The 19,759-nt window shown below is 36.5% G+C and overlaps 1 protein-coding gene across 1 annotated transcript in view; it reads right to left on the bottom strand.

Annotated features, from left to right (window-relative positions):
• The window catches only part of LOC150104099 (metal-response element-binding transcription factor 2-like), a 171,659-nt gene that overhangs the window by 99,157 nt on the left and 52,743 nt on the right, over positions 1–19,759 (bottom strand). Inside the window, exon 6 of the mRNA XM_090396400.1 lies at positions 14,079–14,109. Within this exon, the coding sequence (XP_090252526.1) occupies positions 14,079–14,109 (31 nt within the window). The remainder of the gene's footprint in view (positions 1–14,078; positions 14,110–19,759) is intronic.

The following is a 19,759-nucleotide window of genomic DNA, read 5'->3' on the forward strand; positions in this document are numbered from 1 at the left end:
CCACATCATCTCAGACTTAGCTTTCCATGCAACAGTTGTGATTCTTCTGGCCTGCTGATTATAATTTTCATAATGGACATCATTCTTATGCACACAGTATCATCTTTTTCCACATCTTTTTCTTACAAATATCTTGCTTGATAAGATTGCACATCCATTTCACTCCTACTCTATTTGTTCTTGGAACTCTAGGGACACATTCATTCTGATATTGCATTATTTAAGTATTTTTTAAACACTGCCCATTGACTGCCAATATCCTTCCCTTCCAACAACTGATACCACTGTGCAGAATCCAGCATACTTCTCAGATGGTCATAGTTTCCTGCTTTGTAGCTAAAGCATGTGTAACATTTTCTGAATGGAATATTCATAAACTTAGTCACTTCCCAAGTGAGTACCACATAGTCACTGTCACCAACTGGAGGCAGTATAGCCACATCTTCAAATGAAATCCCCTCCGATACTATAATCAAATATAACGCTCTTTGACCTCAAGTCCTTCTGTCACATGCTGACTGAGGAAGTTGTCACACAACAACCCAATAAATTCAGTTTCATTCTTCTCATGAGATTTTACTGCTTCCCAATTATTTGTTTGGATAAGTAAAATCCCCCATTATGATTACTCTTTTCGCACCCATCATTTTTATTTGGTGATGCATTTCTTCATCATTAGCAACCGATCCACCACTAGGTCTGCAACAACACCCAACTATGTAACTCATTTTGTTAACCTCCATCTCACACCAGATGGTTTCCAATTCACTGCCAGATGGAAAAATGTTACTAGTATTACAGTCATAGGTCTCAACACTAACTGGATTCAAGTCATCCAATATCATTAGTAGCACAATGCCTCCTCTCCTATCCTGTCTATTCTTCCTAAAAATACTGGACCCTTTACACTCGATACCAGTTAGTACAAGGGTGGTCTGAAAAGTTCTCAGCCTAACATGAAAAAACAAATTTATAATTTCAAAATTATTTTTATTTTTCAACATAATCTCCCTTAAGACTGATACATTTATTCCAGCGATGCTCCAGCACCATTATTCCATCCCTGTAGTGGTTCTCAGTAAGATCTCCAAAATACCCTTCTACAGCTGCAATCACCTCTTGATTCGAAGAAAAATGCTGACCAGCGAGGAAGAGGTTTTCAGGAGAGATAGAAGTCAGAGGGAGCCAAATCTGGGGAATAGGGTTGATGTTCTAACAATTCATAGTGCAGATCCCTTAATTTGTCCATTGCCAAAACTCTATTTTATCCATTTCAAGGGATACAGACAATACTATTGCTTCAGACAGCTGTATAAAAAAAAAACTACTTGATAGAATGAGTTGCAATTTCACATGGATGCTTATGACAGATATACCAACTTAGAAAAAAAACTTGCCGATAGTTTTGCCATCTATGGTCGAGGCCAAGAACTTTCCTGCTTCTGATAGCCAGATATCACTAAAACCTATAATCTGAAGTACAAACATACTGCCCAAGACAACTATCTCTATCCCATTGTTTTTGATACTCCTGGCATTCACGTACATACATAATAAGCTATCTGCATGTTCTCTTGTCTGTGTGACCCAGTTGGACAACGCAGATATCTTTGCACCTGCTTGATGGATCCGAACTGGAAAAACATAAAATAAATTTGTTTTCTCCTCATGATCATTTCCACGATACTGCCCATTCCCATTATTAACACAGTAACATAACATTGTCACTCTTACACACAGATTCTCACCATTCCTCCCATCATAATTTAGTTTTCCTGACTCTCTGTGTTAGGTCTCATACAAATTATTAGTTTTTCAAGACTCCTGATACCAAACGCATTCAAGTCTAGGCCATCCCTCTTATACAATCTTCCTTGAAACTCACTTCACACATCCAAAAACTCACATCCATTCCTTCCACAGCCTATACATCGAATCATTTGCCATCATAGTTTTTTTTTAATTCATTTTTATCATATCTAGATAATATACTTATGATTTTCACTTTCTCACTTTTTACTCTCGCTTCTTCCAACAATCCTTTCATATCCTCTTTCATACTGAACTTACTGCTATCTAGGTCATTAGTATCTACACTATAGCACAAAAAAAAACAGTACTGAATAACTATGATATATGTTATGGAGAAAACATATTTATTAACAAAGGAAATATATGTTTACACATGATTATCTATACACCCACAACAATAATCAGTGGAATCTTGGTCGAATAAAGCATTAACAACTGAAGATTAAGTGCTCAAAATGGACACCTTGTCTTTCAAGACATAGTTCTTGGAGTATGCGAAGGTTCTCTGTCATCTTTGAGAACAAGGGTGGGATATCTGCTGAACATATCTTGTAATTTTATCCCTTAGTTCATTAAGGTTTGAAGGCAGGTCATGGTGGAATATCCATTCCTTCAACATACTCCAAACGAAGTCATCATCAAGTGATGTGAGATCAAGAGAACATGAAGGGTACGGGAATTCTGTGAACCTCGAAATGAGCTTCCAGGGGTAGTGTGCTGGTAAATAGGCTTTAAAACCACATGATGTGTGGCAGGTTGCTCTCTGTCCTGTTGGAATACCCGTGCACGAAATGGAATGTTTTTGCACGACACATCGTATCCAAATCCTGGAGGAAAAGAACTAACACATTCTTGATGTAGCATTTGCTATTCAAAGCCACCATCTTCAATGAAATAGGGCCAAATTATGCTATGAATGGAAACTGCACACAATGTTTTGACCTTCTCACTGTCAAGAGGTTTCTCTTGGACAAATTCAGGTCTCGGGAAACCAAGAAACCTGTAGGTTGGTCTGTTTACATGACTGCTAAGATAGAAATGTGCCTCATCCAATAACCAGACATTATGGAGAAAGAATGAATCTTCATGGCCAGCAAGTGTGCACAGCATTCCCACCGCACAGTGTAATCCACTCCAGGTATGTCAGAACCTTTCTATTAAGGCAATGGTGAACACTACTGCTTGGGGCATGCTTACGGAAATAACAAACAAACTACTCACAGACATGTCGTAAGCATGGACCATTTACTCTACCAACTCCGTGTGAACGAAAATAATACTCAACGATAAATGTCTTTACTTCCAATGTCAACACCATTGCTTCAGCTAAATGTAATAGCATAGACCCTACACATGCTCTTCTATTAATGTGCATGTAGTCGAACGGCATATCTCATAATGCATGTACTGAAACGGATGTTGAAGTTCGGTAATTTTTTTTGTTTGTTTTGTTCCATACCATGATACATTCACAATCTCTTTTCTTTTTTTTTTCAATTGCATGATTTTGCTATATTTTTAATTTTTGCTCCAGGAAAATTTGAAGTTATAACCAACTCACAATAGCATGTTTCACAACAGTCACTGTACCAAATAATATCCTTTCTACAATCGATGTTACTTACCTGATTCCATGCTTTGTTGTTTCTTATTATGAAGCTTAATTTTTTGATCATCCCCATGTTCATTTAAACGCCACTCGACTTTCTGTAATTCCCTGCATTGTCTGTCTAATAATTTGCTTTAACTTTGCAATTTTGGAGGTTAAATCATTTTCAATATCCTCCTCAATATCTTCAATAACCTCCTTAGCAGAGCAAGCCTTCTTGTTCACAACTTCACCATTTTCGGCATTACATTTCTTGTGTGTTTTTTTGCACCATTTTAAACTATATCTTAATAAAAATGCTAAATACTCTAAAAATACAAAAATCTACACTGATATACTATAAAACAGTAATTTTCTAAGAAAAAAATAATAATAAAACAGATAAAAATCACCAATTTCAATCACAATGTAAATACAGCTGTCAGGTAAGTGGGATATCAGCTCAGATTTTCAATAATGTGCAAAGGAAATGGCAATGCCTCTAACTATTTTTATAGGTTCTTTAATTTAAGTCTCAACTCTGGTAGAGTTCCAAGGAAGTGGAAAGAGGGCAAAATAACTCCCTTTGCATAAGGCAGGTTCTAAGACTGCAGTAGCAAATTAGAGACCATCAGTATATCAGATGTAGTGGTAAAAGTACTGGAAAAATTGGTCAAAAGAGAATTCAAGAATGGGTAGATAAAAATATGATACTGTATGACGGGCAGCATGGCTTTGTGAAGGGTAGGTTATGCCTTTTAGTGATTTTTATAATAGAGCAATAGCTGAGTTGGATAAAGGAAATGGCTACATGCTGACTTTTGCAAAGGCATTTGATAAAATATCACATGGAACTCTGTTATGGAAATTAGAACAAATGAGGATGGATATGACACTGGTTAAAGTGGATAAGAGGATGGCTGCTGTACAGATATCAAAAAGTGCTGCATGGGGGGGGGGGGGGGAACAGGTGGTTAGTGGTGTGTGGCAAGGTTAAGTGGTGTGACCACTGCTGTTTGATTTGTACGTAAATGATATAGGAAATAACCTGAAAGGAAATATTCAGTTGTTTGCTGATGATGTGAAATTACATAGAGTAGTAGCAGAGCTTGTAGGAAGAGATTTAAATAGGCTGCCAGTATGGGCAAAAGATAATGGGTATCAGTTTAATGTCGAGCTGTGTATCACATTGATGGTTCTGTACTCCAGAAAATAGATGACACTAGAGATTTAGAGATGGTTGGTAGACAGAGAGCAGAGAGTTAAAGTTTAGAGAACATATTGCTAAGGTAGCCTATAAGATTACTTGGCTATTGAAGAACACATTAACAAACAGAGATAAGGAAGTTGTTATTCCCCTTTATAAGCCCTTGATACATCCACATCTGGATTACTTGTGCTCAAATCTGGTCTCCTGAATTTCTTGGGGGATGAGGAAGTGGTGGAGATTCAGAGGTGAGCGATCAAGATGGTGAGTGGTCTGTGGAATGTTCCCTACGAGGATAGATTGGGTGTGTGGATTGCAGAAGTAGGTTGTTAGGAGAAAAAGAGTGAGTATGATAAAAATGTTTAAGTTACTTAAAGGATTTTATGGGATTGATGCAAGGGAAATGTTTCAGTACTTTAGTTAGAGGTAGCAGAACAAGAAGTCATCCCTGGAAGTTGAGAGTAAAAATGTAGTTAGTAAGTGTGAGAACTAGATTTTTCACTTGGAGAGTTATGAATGAATAGAATGGGTTACAAGAGTCGGTTGTTAGTTCTCTGTCTGTTAATGGATTCAAGGAGAGGTATGATAGACCGTGTGAAAAGTTTGGATCTCTTGCAATGAGATTTTGGATTCCATGCAGGTGCCTGTACAATAATAATAATGCTTTTTTATTGAATGAGTTAATTTATTTAATTTGTTAATGAACATGGACTTCTTTGAAGTGCCTTTTGGTTCATCATAATCAAGGACTGAAACGGTATTGAGGGTTCTTTGGATGTTGAAGACCCAAAGCAATTAATCAGCGTTCAAAATTTATCTGACTGACTCTGACCTTTCTCTTTTCCTCTTTGATTTGTTAATCCTTTATCCAAGTGTAAGAAAAAAAAAATGGTGCATGACATAATTAAGGTGGCACGTAAACATCCAACGGAAATGCTGCCACTGCTCACTCCAAATTCACTTTCAGGCTGGTGATGCGGGGTTGTCATTTCTTGCAGCTCTCTCTCTCTCTCTCTCTCTCTCTCTCTCAAGCTCCAACCACAATTTGAAGTCCAATGGATTCAGATTGGATGGTCGATCAGATAACAACATGTGTGGTCGAGCACATTTGCCTCCAACCACTGTTATGTGGTCCTTGTCTTTTGTGTAGGAACTGAGTCTTTTTTGGAAGGTCCACTGCCTACTGTGACATAAGGTGTTGTTCAGTCGCCATATCACAGGTTCTAGCATGGTGCCTTGATACACTTTGCTGGAAGTTTTGATACTCTTCTCACAGAAATGAAATTTAGATATTGCCTCATATGTCACCCCAACCAAACCATCACTGACATGGGGTGATGATCTCTCTGAATCCTAGGTGCAATTGCCCAGTGTGCAACTATCTGGGCATATAAATGATCATTTCATTTTGGTGGTTAAATGAATCTTCAGTGATGAAAATCTTCTCATCTGTGATGCTGAAAGTTTTTCCACTTGATTATACTATAAATTAAAGATGCCAAGAAATTATATTCTTGGTTTAACCCTTTATCCAAGTGTAAACTAACAAAGCCTGCACGTGAAGTAACTGCACAACTGGGCAACTCATATATAGAGGCTGATGATTTCACATTACTTACTTTAGTATCCCATAATGCAAAGCATATATCCTTATGGTTATGCATTATGAGAAGGGTCACTGCCCAGACTGGTTTCGACCTTTATGAAGGTCTCATCAATGGGAGCCAGACCCAGACGTGATACCAAAGTTGAAGTAAGGCAGAAGTCATATTTCCGTATACAAATAGCCAAAAGTAGCCTGCAATAAACAACACCCCAGCATCACTGGCTTCAAGGTGGATTTGGAGTGAGCAGCGAGAGTGTTTCCGTTGGATGTTATACATGACACCATGATTTTACAATTTAAAAAATAGCAGGTCTTTAGCAGTGAAGCCAGGTCAAGGGGGGGGGGGGTGCAAACAGATTATTCCTCAACAAGGTGAAAAGTTGCAACTGCTTGTTAGACTCCACCTTGTACCAGATAGCTTCAAACTCATTGACGTATGGAAAACTGTTATTAATGTTGCAATCATAGCATTCTCTCCTAAATGGACTCAAATCATCTGATATCAACCTCTCCTATCTTGTTTATCATTCTTAAAAATATCATACCTTTTAAACTCGATACCAATGAGTACCTCTTTCTCTGAGAGACAGATCTTACTAACGTCTGCAATCTGAGGTTACAACATATTCACCAAGACAACAAACACAACCTCTTTGTTCCTGATACTCCTGGCATTTGCGTACAGGCATTAGTTTTCTCAAGGCTTTTTTGTATACTCACCTCTGTAGTCTAATAATCGTTTTATCATAATCACCTCCATGATTATGTACGTTCATATCATTAACACAGTTTCATAACTAATTTGCTTTTATACATAGATTCTCACTATTCCTCCCATTATGATCAAGTTTTTCTCTGATTCTCTGTATTAGGTCTCATACCAATAAATAATTTCTTTCAGATTCCTAATACCAAATGCACTCAAGTACAGACCATTCCTCTCATATAAATCCATTCTACCTTAAAACTCACTCCACACATTAAAAAAAGTCACAACTATTCCTTCTACACAGCCTCAAATCAATTGCCACTGTAGCTCTTATTAAGACTTCATTCAATATTTTAATTTAATTCAATATTCAATTATTATCATATTTTGGTAACTGACCAACTGTTTTCGCTTTCTCACTTTTCATTCTCACTTCTCCCAACAATCCTTTCATAGCATATTTATCACTAGTTAAATCATTTCTACCTATTGTTTGTCATTTATATGAATAAATCATGTTGGAGGCTTAATGGAATATATACAGCACTAAGAAAGAATTACAACTGATTTTAATGCTTAAAATATTTCGTTTCAGTCACTGAGACATCTTCAGGGATTACAAAAAAACTAATGTAACATGCACACACACACAAATACAACACAATGCTAAGTGAAAAATGTGGGAGACAAAAGCCCTATCTAGGTGGTGCGCCCTCTATGGGCATTTGTAGGTGGCCTAGGATGTAAGGTGGGATCTCTGATAACACTGGCCAACAAAAAAATTTTTTTTTTCTGCTGATTATGATCTGACACTTATTTTTTACTAATTTGGGTGTGCTGATTTCAAATATCAAACCCATTTTTCTCTATCACGTCAGGTTTTTCCTCCATGGCATTTTCTTTTTGCTAATTTGTAAGTTTTTGATAGTTTTAAGGAGGCAGTACTATTTAGAGTATCAAAAAATTTTTTTAATATTATTTTCTGAAAGTATGTACTTTTAAAAATCTGTTCCTAACTTTTTATCAAGAAATTCGAAAAATTCCCGAAGATACAGCCTATTATTCAAAGCAGTGCGCAGATCAGAATCGGTGTGCTCACCGCTCTCGCTTGTTAGTAAACGAATAAATGCGTAAGAACCTGCAACGGCACGTACTGGCGCTTTGAATGCGAGAGAGGCCGATAACCGACCTAATACATTTAGGTGATGAAAAGTAGGCGATGACAACTGCCTAAAACAAATGAATGCTATATGCGTCATAGCGGACAAAGAACGATCGAAATCAGTCAATCGTTAAGCGATCGTGAAAGTATGATGAGCGCTTATAACGTTTCAATAAAGTCTCTGGTTTTTTTTCACTTGTTAATTGCATGTTAGTCGGCAGTGAAGAAAATACATCATGTCTACTACTCGAAATTGTGTCAATAGTGTAGATTCCTTCTGCTACATTTGTGGCAGCTTTACTGTTCCCAGTCAAAGGACAAATATCACTGATTTCATTAAGAAAGTGTACTTTGCATACTTTGACGTAAAAATTGCAGATCAGGACAAGTCATGAGCTCCAAATAAAGTGTGTAAGTCATGTGTAGAAAATTTACGACAGTGGAGCAAGGGAAAACGCCAAAAATTAGCTTTTGGCATTCCAATGATTTGGCGTGAACCGAAAAATCACGTAGATGACTGCTATTTTTGTTTAGTTCAGACTTCTGGTTATAATAAGAAGAATAAGAAAAAAATTGTGTATCCAAATCTCGACTCAGCAATTCGGCCACTTGCTCATTCCAATGAAATAGTCGTGCCAATTTATAAAGGACTTCCTTTACTTGAGAACGAGCATGATCGGGATATGCCAGATGTTCTTGAGGAGCAAGACCCGGATGTTGATTTAGACAATGAAAATTTAATTTCTAGTTCTGGACCGCAACGTTTTACTCAAGCGAAATTGAATGACTTAGTAAGAGATTTGGGCCTATCAAAGGAATCATCGGAATTGTTAGCTTCAAGATTAAATGAAAAAAACTTACTGGAGCAAGATACGAAGATAACTTTTTATCATAGCAGGGAAAGTAATCTTGTACAATATTTTAAACATGAGTGTGGGTTTGTTTACTGTAACAATGTGTCAGGTTTACTAACTGAAATGAGTGTTGTACAATATCATCCAAATGATATTGTACAACACTCATTTCAGCCTCAAGTGTGTCTTACTACACAATGGGAATGTATATGGCTCAATTCCTATTGGCTATTCAGTCCACTTAATTGAGGAAACATATGAGGACATTAAAAAGGTTCTGAAGTTATTAAAATATACAGACCATAACTGGATCATCTGTGTGGATCTTAAAATGGTGAACTTTTTACTTGGCTTTCAAAGAGGATATACAAAGTTTCCGTGTTTTCTATGCTTCTGGGATAGTCGAGCTAGAAACCAACACTGGAGTCAGAAACATTGGCCTCTTAGAATATCCTTAAATGTTGGAGAATAGAATGTTATAAATCAACCTTTAATCGACAGAGAAAAAATCATTTTTCCACCTCTACACATCAAACTAGGTCTTATGAAGCAGTATGTTAAAGCTTTAGATTTACAAGGTGACTGTTTCCAATACATATGTGAAAAATTTCCACAACTTAGTTATGAAAAAATTAAAGCCGGTGTATTTGATGGACCGCAAATTAGAACTTTAATGAGAGACCCAAATTTCATCAACCCTATGAACAAAATTGAGAAAAAGGCCTGGACTTCATTTATGATGGTTGTGAATAATTTTCTTGGAAACAAAAAAGCATGCAATTACAAAGATCTAGTGGAAACAATGCTTGAAAATTTCCAGCGCCTAGGTTGCAACATGAGCATAAAGTTTCATTTCCTATACAGTCATCTTGATAGATTTCCCGAGAATTTAGGTGCTGTAAGCGATGAACAAGGCGAAAGATTTCATCAAGACTTAAAAACTATGGAAGATTGGTACCAAGGAAGATGGGATTCTCACATGATGGCCAACTACTGTTGGAGTATTCAAAGGGATTGCCAAAACAGAACACACAGCAGAAATTGCTACAAACAAAAATTTATTCCCTGAAACTCATGTGTAAGTAAAATTGTTATTTTTTTATAAATATGCTTGTAATTTTTAATGAATATTGTTAAGTAGTTATGTATCTAATTATCAGCCTCTCTCGCATTCAAAACGCCAGTACGTGCCGTTGCAGGTTCTTACGCATTTATTCATTTACTAACAAACGAGAGCGGTGAGCGCTCCGATTCTGATCTGCGCACCGTTTTGAATAATAGGCTATATCTTCGGGAATTTTTCGAATTTCTTGATAAAAAGTTAGGAACAGATTTTTAAAAGTACATACTTTCAGAAAATAATATTAAAAAATCGATTTTTTTGATCCTCTAAATAGTACTGCCTCCTTAAAACTATCAAAAACTTACAAATTAGCAAAAAGAAAATGCCATAGAGGAAAAACCTGACGTGATAGAGAAAAATGGGCGTGATATTTGAAATCAGCACATCCAAATTAGTAAAAAACAAGTCTCATATAAAAGTCAGCAAAAATTGTGTTGGACTGCGTAATTAATGTTTCCCAAATTTTGGGAAGTTTTATGCAACCGCATTTATTTAAATTCGGTTGATTTCTGAGTGCTGCCACAGATTCTAAAAATAGTCTCTCTTTTTTGAATTTACTATGGTGGAGCATGATGTTTTTTTTCCCAGGAGATCCTGTGGGTTGTATCCAAAACATGGTCTACCAGGTCAGATTGACTATAGTCGTGATTGAGATGTATGATTTGTGTACTTCTAAGCAGATGGCTGCTGATCTACCTGTCTGTCGAAAGTAAGTTAGCTTGCAGGAACAAGGTACTTTATAAACTCCAGGCACTGATCTTTGGTAGAACGGATAAGGGTAGCAAGTTTACAGTGGGGCTTAAACACTGTGTGGAGGTTGCACTTTTTAAAAACCTGGCTATTTTTTCTGATGTACCATGGATGTAGGGTATGGTGATGGCATTTCTGAACTCCTTCTGAAGTGATGCTAGGGAATGGGGGAGGAACTGATTATTTTTTTAATTCTGTAATCGCTGTAGCCATTGGAAAGGAAGGTTTTGTGTATGTGGTTGAGTTCAGTTGAAAGGGCAGTTCCACTAGAACAATGATTGTGGGCATTCTTGGTTAGAGTTTTAATAATGTCATATTGTTGAGAGGGGTGGTGATGGTGGTGGGAGAGTTTATGAATGTATCTGCCTGTGTGAGTAGGTTTTCTATATACAGTGAAGGAAAGGTTACAATTAGAAAGGTGTGTTACTAAGGTGTCTAGGAAGGGTAAACTATTGTTATTTTCCTTTTCCATCATAAACTGGATTCTTGGATGTAGGCTGTTCAGGTGACTGAGGAAGGAGTCTAATATGTCTGGGCCATGAGGCCAAATAAAGAACACATCATCTACATATCTTAGCCAGATGTGAGAGGAGCTGAGTCTATGAACTGTTCTTCAAAATTTTCCATATAAAAATTGCCAAGAAGGGGGATGAGAAGGAGAAACCCATAGATAGCAGTTCCCTCTATCTGTTTGTAAATTTTGTTCTTCCAAGAGCTGGTCTTCCCCCTCTCACTCCTCTTGCCAATTTTATATGGAAAATTTTGAAAAACGAGCCATATACTTTAGTCCCAGGACTTTAGAGTCTCCCATGTGTTTCACTTAGTATTGTGTTGTGTTTGTGTGTGTGTGTGTGTGTGTGTGTGTGTGTTACATTAGTTTTCTTGTAATTTCCGAAGATGTCTCAGTGACTGAAACAAAATATCAGAAACATTAAAATCAGTTTTAATCCTTTCTGAGTGCTGTATATATTCCATTAAGCCTCTAACATGATGTCCTCACAACACTTAAGCCTCAACACACAGATTCTATATGAATAAATATTGAAGATAAGCTGTGAAAAAATTATTATTAATCATGCTTACAGGAAACGGTCATAACTCCTAACAAATGCATTTTGATCAGAGAAGCATAACTGTGTTATTTTAAATTTTCTAATAACATAAAATTCCTGGTATACACTAGATGAAATCACATACACAAATATGTGAAAAATCCAATTTTCCATTTCATAAGTAATTCCTTCTTTATTCTACTATTTAAATATCTGGCAAGAAGTGATTTCTCCAAAAATATTCCATTACTTTCCATTCTGGATTAATAGTTCATAATAAATTTAGTTTAATCCTTTATCCAAGTGTGAGCAAACAAAGTTTATGCCTGAAAGTATCTTCAGGACTGGGGTAAGGTGGTACAACATCAGGGAAAATAAGGTGAGAGTTGGGATCTTGCTCCACCTTTGCAAGGAGTGCCCTGGTGTTGTACCACCTTACCCGAGTCCTGAAGATACTTTCAGGTGCAAACTTTGTTTGCTCACACTTGGATAAAGGATTAAACTAAATTTATTATACTCTAACCAAGTGAAAAATAAATTTGGATTAATAGTTCCATTTCTTTCTCCTTTTCATAATAGTATCTCCTTTCAATTATTCTAGTTATTTCAGTTCTAACATTTCAATATTTGCTGTTGTTCTCTAATTAAAACATCAGAAGAAAAAGAAGAACCTCTGCTAGCATGGTTTTGCAATTTAATCAGGAATTAAAACATTTTGAAAATTTTGTCATTAGCCAACATTTTTTTTGTTGTTGTTTGTTTGTTTTTACTATTGCTATTCACTCTGCACTTAAATCTGTAAGATTTCAAAAATAATGACATGAATTTCTTAATTACTGTTAAAAATACTTAAGCTAAAAAATGCTTTAATTTACAATACACACATGTATAAATGCATTATACATAACAATATACTATACACAGCAATATTTAATAAGATGGAATAATAAACAGAATAAACCATAGTCCGCACGGTTAGCCTAGTGGCTTTGCAACCATATGCATGGGGAAGGAGTGTCCCAGGTTCGATTCCCGTCGAAAACGTGAGGAATTTGAGGATCTTCCTCAGGCATAGCCAAGTTAGCCGGTCTTGGGTGCAGGCAGTAGGGTTTTTCCTGCCAGTTTATCTGGCGTTTTTCATCCCTCAAGCAGGCAAACCGGCCCCGTGAACATACGCTTCTACAGTCAAAAATATATCCCCCCCCCCTCAGTGGCAGACTAGGCGACAGGTCGGTTGGGAGTGGTACTAACAAGAAGTCGCATCTAAGTAACACGCGGATAGTGCAGGAAACAGGAATAACACGTAGTGAAAGAAGAAGAAGAATAAACAGAATAAACTATTCAAAACTATGAATGTCAAGACACAGTGAGAGGTAACTTGTTATAGTGGAAGGTTTGCTACAGTAATTTTAAAACAGTACATTGATACTATGGTAAGGACCTCTTACTAATTTTTTATGACTGAGTTTGTTATGGTAATTTTTTCTAGAATAAGTGTTAACCATAGCAAAATCTGGCCAGCCAAAAGGACTGGGATGTTTGGAATTATGGTCAAAGTAACGAAGGATATGAGGACAGCATATTGTGTTTATGCATTGCTTGCATTTTCCAGCCAGTTTTCCTGCATCGTATAATGGAAAAAACCCGAGTTTCTAGGATAAAAAGTCCTGCTATCTACATATGATAAGACAAACAAAAGAAAACACAGAAAATGAGAACATAAAATGATATATTATATAACACTGATCTAAATATTAGTGTCTTCAAAATATAATCCTAGTAAGTTAATAAAACATGTAAAGCCAAATTAACAAAAGGCTGAACATAACGTTAATGTGTAAAGCAGTTTGCTAATAATTTCAATGGACTGGTTGAGTGGTTAGTGTATCTGCTCTGTATGATGTGGGCTTGAATCTCACTGTGGACATGAATGTATGTGATTCTTTAGGTGGGAGATGAATGAACCTCATCACTTGGACTAAGGCCACTGCCTCATTAACTGGAGATCTAAATGGGTTCACAAAGTTTCCTGTTTGGTCTCTAGGAGTAAAAAGGACTATTTTTTTACATAGTCCTTTCACATAAGGACTATATAAAATATAATTTTAAAAAATCCTTAACCTACCTAAGATAAATATATCGTAGAAAAGGGTAGAAGTTATATAAAAAAAACAGTGAAATTTAGCAATTCATACTGAAAGTTAATTTATCTTACCATATGGACCTTTTTTCATGGCACCTCCTTTCTGAAAATAAAATAAATAAATAAATAAATACACATACAGACATGCAATAATTGAGAATTCTGTATTACTAGTACACTTAAATAATAAAATTATTTTACAGAAAAGCCAGGAAATTTCTCATCTTTTGCCTATGCCAGGATGAAAACCCATTAGCAGGCTAAGTATTACATTATAGTGCCTGATATCTCAGCTATCAATCTAATAGGATCCATAAGACTAAATTAATTAAATGGTTTATCCTGTACATTCACAGAAACAGTGATGAAGTTTCCAAAGTTATTCATAAATTTAAAAAGTTCAAAAGCAAAGCTAGAATTCATTATTTAATTTTGCTATTAATAATTCTATACTTTGTTTTTATTTGGCTTTGTTTATGATTGAAACATGTGCACACATTACTAGAAAGAGAGCTAATAGATGGTATTTGGAAGGGGGGGATTATTAGAGATCAATCTAAATGGGACTGAGGCAGGATGCCAGTGGAACAAGCAGGTTTCAGGAAAGGCAAGGGTACCAGAGATCAGATACTTTGTCTTAACAGATCATTGAAAACTATAAAGAATTTTGACTCCCTGTGGTAATGTGTTTCATAGCCTACTCCAAAGCTTTTGACTATGCTCAGCATATAAAATTGTAGAAAGTAATGAAACTAATGGGTTTTTCCTCAACACATTATCAGGTTGATAGCTAACTTGTACAACGAGCAAGTTGCCAAGGTAAAAATAGGTGTTGGATTAAATGAATGGCTTCAGGTTGGCAAGGTTGCCTACTTTCTACTCATCTGTTTAGTGTCAATTCTGAGGAGATCATGCGTGCAGGATTCGATGAGCAAATTGGGAATAGTAGCAGACTGATGTGTGGTATGCTGATGATACAGTACTACTTTGTAATGACAAGGAAGAACTAGGACAAATCTTTGACAAAGTTAATGAGATCAGTAAGAATACAGTATTGTTCTGAAAATATAGGAAAACTGCTGAGAAACACATGTACCTTAACAGAGAAAGAACTGAGGAGGTCATCAAGTTCGAGTATCTGGGAGCCATTATTAATGTGAACAACTGCTGCTTAGAAGACATCAGAAGATGATCAGGCGTGGCTAAAACTACAATCAGACACCTGTCTAAAATCTGGAAGGATGGCGCTATCCAACAGGAACAAAGTTCAGGAATCTGGAGACAGCTGCTTTTCAAATAACGATTTATGGACGTGAGACTTGGAACCTAAAGAAATCTGACTGGAAAAGGATAGCTACTTTTGAGATGTGGCGTCACAGAAGGAAGTTGATTGAAAAGCAGTCAAATGAATGGGTGCCAGAAAGGATCAGCAGAACTTTAAGGCTCCTTAAAGATATTAACAGAAGAAAGCTGAAATACTTTGGACACATTTAAAGGATGGAGGGAGAACTTCTCAAACCAGTAATAGTAGGTAAAGTTACTGGAAAAAGAGGAAGTGGTAAACAATCCTCAGTGAGATGGAAGGATAGTGAGTCTGGAGTGGCTAGTCTTCAGAGAGTTCAAGCCTTGAGAAGGGCATACAACAGGACCACCCAGGAAGAACTGGTGCGGCACATCTCTGAGGAACAGAGTGACCATATGGCATCTGATAATGTCCAGTGAATAGATGGGCAGGTGGGGGGATAGACAGATAGACAGATCCAAAAGATCAAAACTAATTTAAGGAATTCAAATGAATTTTGTTTATTTTTTTTATATTCATCCCAAACTTGAGAGGTGAAAGACTTATAAGCACATCAGTGCTGTGTGTTGGGTGCAGATGAGGACTAAGATAGAAGTTTATTGTTTTTTTGAAGTGTTGCAGATTGTAGTTGTTTGGGAATACCTTGAGGAAGGTTGTTCCAGAAGACAGAGTTGGATGGAATAAAAGAAGAATAGAAGCAGGTTTGGTGCGTTTGCAGTTGCACAATCAAGGGATGCTGAGAAGCTGTTGCTCCTGTATTAACAGGTGTAACAGAAAGTGAAGAAATGTGATTGCCAATTCACTGGAGCAGTGACCATGGAAATACCTGTAGAATAGACACAGTACTGAACACTGTGTCTGCGAGATTGAATCTGTAAGAGAGGGGGATCATCAATGAACCTAACTGCTCACCTCTGGATTGTCAAGGATTTTAAGGAATGGTTTAGGTGCCCTGCAACAAACATATGAGCAGTGTTCTAAGAATGGGCAGATTTGGGATTTTTATATAGTTAAGAGTTGGTTGGTTGGGTGTAAACTAGCCTCTTGAATAAAAGAGAATGCCTAGTTTTTTGGATGCTGAGGAAGCTACTGATGTGATGAGTTTATGCCAGGAGAGACTCGAGGTAAATGCTAGTTCAAGCAGAGAGATCTGATCTTGTATGATGATTTGTAAATTACTGAGGGTAAGAGTAGATGAGATGAGATCTCTTTTGCAAGAGAAAAAGCAAGACTATGTTTTGGTGCCATTGAACATGACAAGGTTGTCCTCACCACATTGAAGGATAGTAAGCAGAGCACACTTCTATCACCCTTTTTTTGAAACAAAATGGATATGAGATTGTTTCCCCTACAATAGATTGTAGAAACAATGCAGGATGGGTGTCAACTCTCAAGTACAATGTTTGTGAATAACTGAAATGATGCCATCAGGACCAGAAGACTTTTTAGTATCCAAGTTATTCAGTAGTTTTCTGATGTCTTTTTGTAGAAACTACAAAAGGCATATGGTGCTTGGATTTTGGTATGTTTATTTTGGATTTAATCATCCTCATCCTCATCATCAAATTCCTGCCATGTACCCTCAAGTGGGGGGGGGTGTACAGGATAATAAATATTTATTTTGCAACTCTTGGTATGGTGGCGAGTGTATTCCCGCAAGCTCTCTGGTCAATTTTCGCACGAAACTTTTATAGTGTCTGTATTCAGCTTTGAAATGATGTTGGATTTAATATCCACTTAATTTATATAATTTTGCATTGCCGAAGTGAAGCATTTTGGCTTTTTATTTTAGTAAATATTTATTTCGTTTTTGATATATAATACGCATAATGATGCCAAGAAAGTTTGAATCTGGAGCTAGTAAAAGACAACGACTCAGAGGAAATGAAAAACAGCTAAATAGTCAAATGGGGGGAATTTTGTCTTTCTTACATTTTTCTGAAAATGAAGAAAGCAAAGAATTTCATAGAACTGAAGTTGTACCTCAAACTTCTTGGAATGAAAGCAAAACATTAGTATCAGTATCAGGAGGAGAAGAAAGTGAAAATGAAGAACATCAATATAATGTGGAAAACATAGAAGGAGAAAAAGTAAATGAAACAAATCAAGAGGGTTGTGAATAAAATTTTCAATCGGAATCTGTACATACCAGCAAGCAAGCTATCTCTTATCCTACTGATATAGCAGTGTGGCCAATTAGTATTAATGAATAATTTATCGAGCATATTTTAATAAATATTCCTCAGAATGTTGGTAAAATTGAAAATTTAAAAAGAATACACAAAAAAGCAATAGAATATATGTCATTTACATTTCTGATGTAAATTTCTGATGAAAAAGGCGAATGGAACAAAGGAGAAACAAGAGTAGCTAATTTTTTTTCAGAAACCAGCAAAGCAATTTACTGCTTTGTTTGTAAATTCTTTTCTAAGTGCCAATTAATAGTTTAATGAAGGCTTTTAATGACTGGAGAAATATAACACAAACCTTATGTGATCACGAGCGTTTTACTGAGCATATATGAGCAATGTGCACATATCGTAAAAGAAAATCAAGTTCTGTAAATAGTCGAATTGATGAAACAAATAAAATCTGAAACAAAAATTATTGGGGAAAGAGGTTTTAAAAAGAATAATAGCTACCATTAAGTTACTGAGTAAACTAGGGCTAGCATTTAGAGGTAAGACAAATGATATTTTTTCTGATTCTTGCAGAAATTAGTTATTGTGTTTATATTATTTAAGTGAATTTGATGATTTTTTAAAACCACATGAAAATGTACACCAACTGTGGTTCTGGCAAATCAAATTATTTCTTACCTCACTTGTGATGAATTCATAGCATTAATAGCTAATAAAACAAGAGAAATATTAATATCAGAAATTAAGGAAACTGCTTATTTTGTAATAATACTCAATTCAATGCCAGACATTACCTATAATGACCAACTAGCTATTATATTGATGCACGTTACCGCAAATTCTCACATTAGGGAAACATTTATCAAGTTCATCAGTATTACACAATATAGTTCCTTATATTTAGAAGAGGTAGTATTAACAATTAAAAGAATTATCTTTGGAGATAAAAATGTGCAGAGGGCGAAGCTATGATAACACTGCCAATATGAAAGATGTCTTAACTGGTAATTAATTTACGGAATTAACAACGCATATAAAGTAAATTAATTAAAGATAACTTTAATGAATCACTTCTATATTTCAACAATGTCACATTGTCATCTTCAGGAACATAAAGATATGGTATGTGCACTACAGGAACTAACAAAGCAAATGAGGAAGAAATTAAGACACTAATTTTGTTCCTAAAGTCCTAATGGTGCCCTCTTGCGGGCTAATTTGGTAGTCTTGGCCGTTGGGCTGAAGTTCTCATAATGAAAGTCTCCCAAATTTGGGGCAGTTTCATGCACCCAAATTTGTTGAGGTTAGGAACGTTTTTTAGAGCTGCTGAAGATTCTTTGAATAATCTTTCGTATTTAAACTTTCTGCGATGGATTATTTTTGTCTTCTTCCAACGAATTTTATGGTGGGTATCTAAGGCATGGTCTGCCAGCCCAGAGCGGCTGTACTGGTGAAACCGGATGTAGTCTTGGTGTTCTGAAATCCTGATATTTGTTGTTCTGCCTGTTTGGCCAAAGTAGGACAATTTGCAGCTGCAAGGGACCTGGTATACACCAGGTAGGTCTAGGGGAAGTGGTTGGTCTTTGGTAGAGCGGATAAGGGATGCCAACTTTTTATATGGTCTGTAACAGGAAGTAAGGTCATATTTCTTGAGGATATTAGTTATTTTTTCAGAGGTGCCCTGGATGTAGGGGATAGTGATAGACTTGGTGTAGTCTTTATTGTTGAGGGGGGGAGGGGGGTTGTGGTTTTCAGGTTTTAGTATTTTTTGGATTTTTTTGGGGTTATAGCCATTGGCTAAGAAAGTGTTGAGGATGTGGTTTAGTTCCATAGTCAGGGCCTTGTCATCTGAGCAGATTAATTTTGCCCTGTTATATAGTGTTTTTATCACCCCATATTGTTGTGAGGGGGGGGGGGGATTGCTGGTGAATGTATCTGCCAGTGTGGGTGGGTTTTCTGTAAACAGAGAAAACCAAAGATCCATCAAGCTGGCGGGTGATTAAAGTGTCTAGGAAGGGGAGGGTGTTGTTTTCCTCTTTTTCTAAGGTGAACTGGACTCTGGGATGTTGGTTGTTTAAGTGTGTTAGGAAGGAGTGGAGTGAGTCTGAGCCATGTGGCCAAATAGCAAACACATCATCCACATAACGAAGCCAAATAGTGGGTTTTTGTGGGGCGGAGTTTAAGGCTTTTTCTTCAAATGTCTCCATAAAGAAATTGGCCAAGGGTGGGGAAAGTGGTGAACCCATGGCTGTTTCCTCTATCTGTTTGTAGAACTTTCCTTGCCAAACGAAATAGCCTGAGTTCATTGT

Source organism: Typopeltis vanoorti, chromosome 8, assembly GCF_054136105.1.
Source record: "Typopeltis vanoorti isolate ZY-2024b chromosome 8, IOZ_Tvanoo_1.0, whole genome shotgun sequence".
NCBI lineage: Eukaryota > Metazoa > Arthropoda > Arachnida > Uropygi > Thelyphonidae > Typopeltis > Typopeltis vanoorti.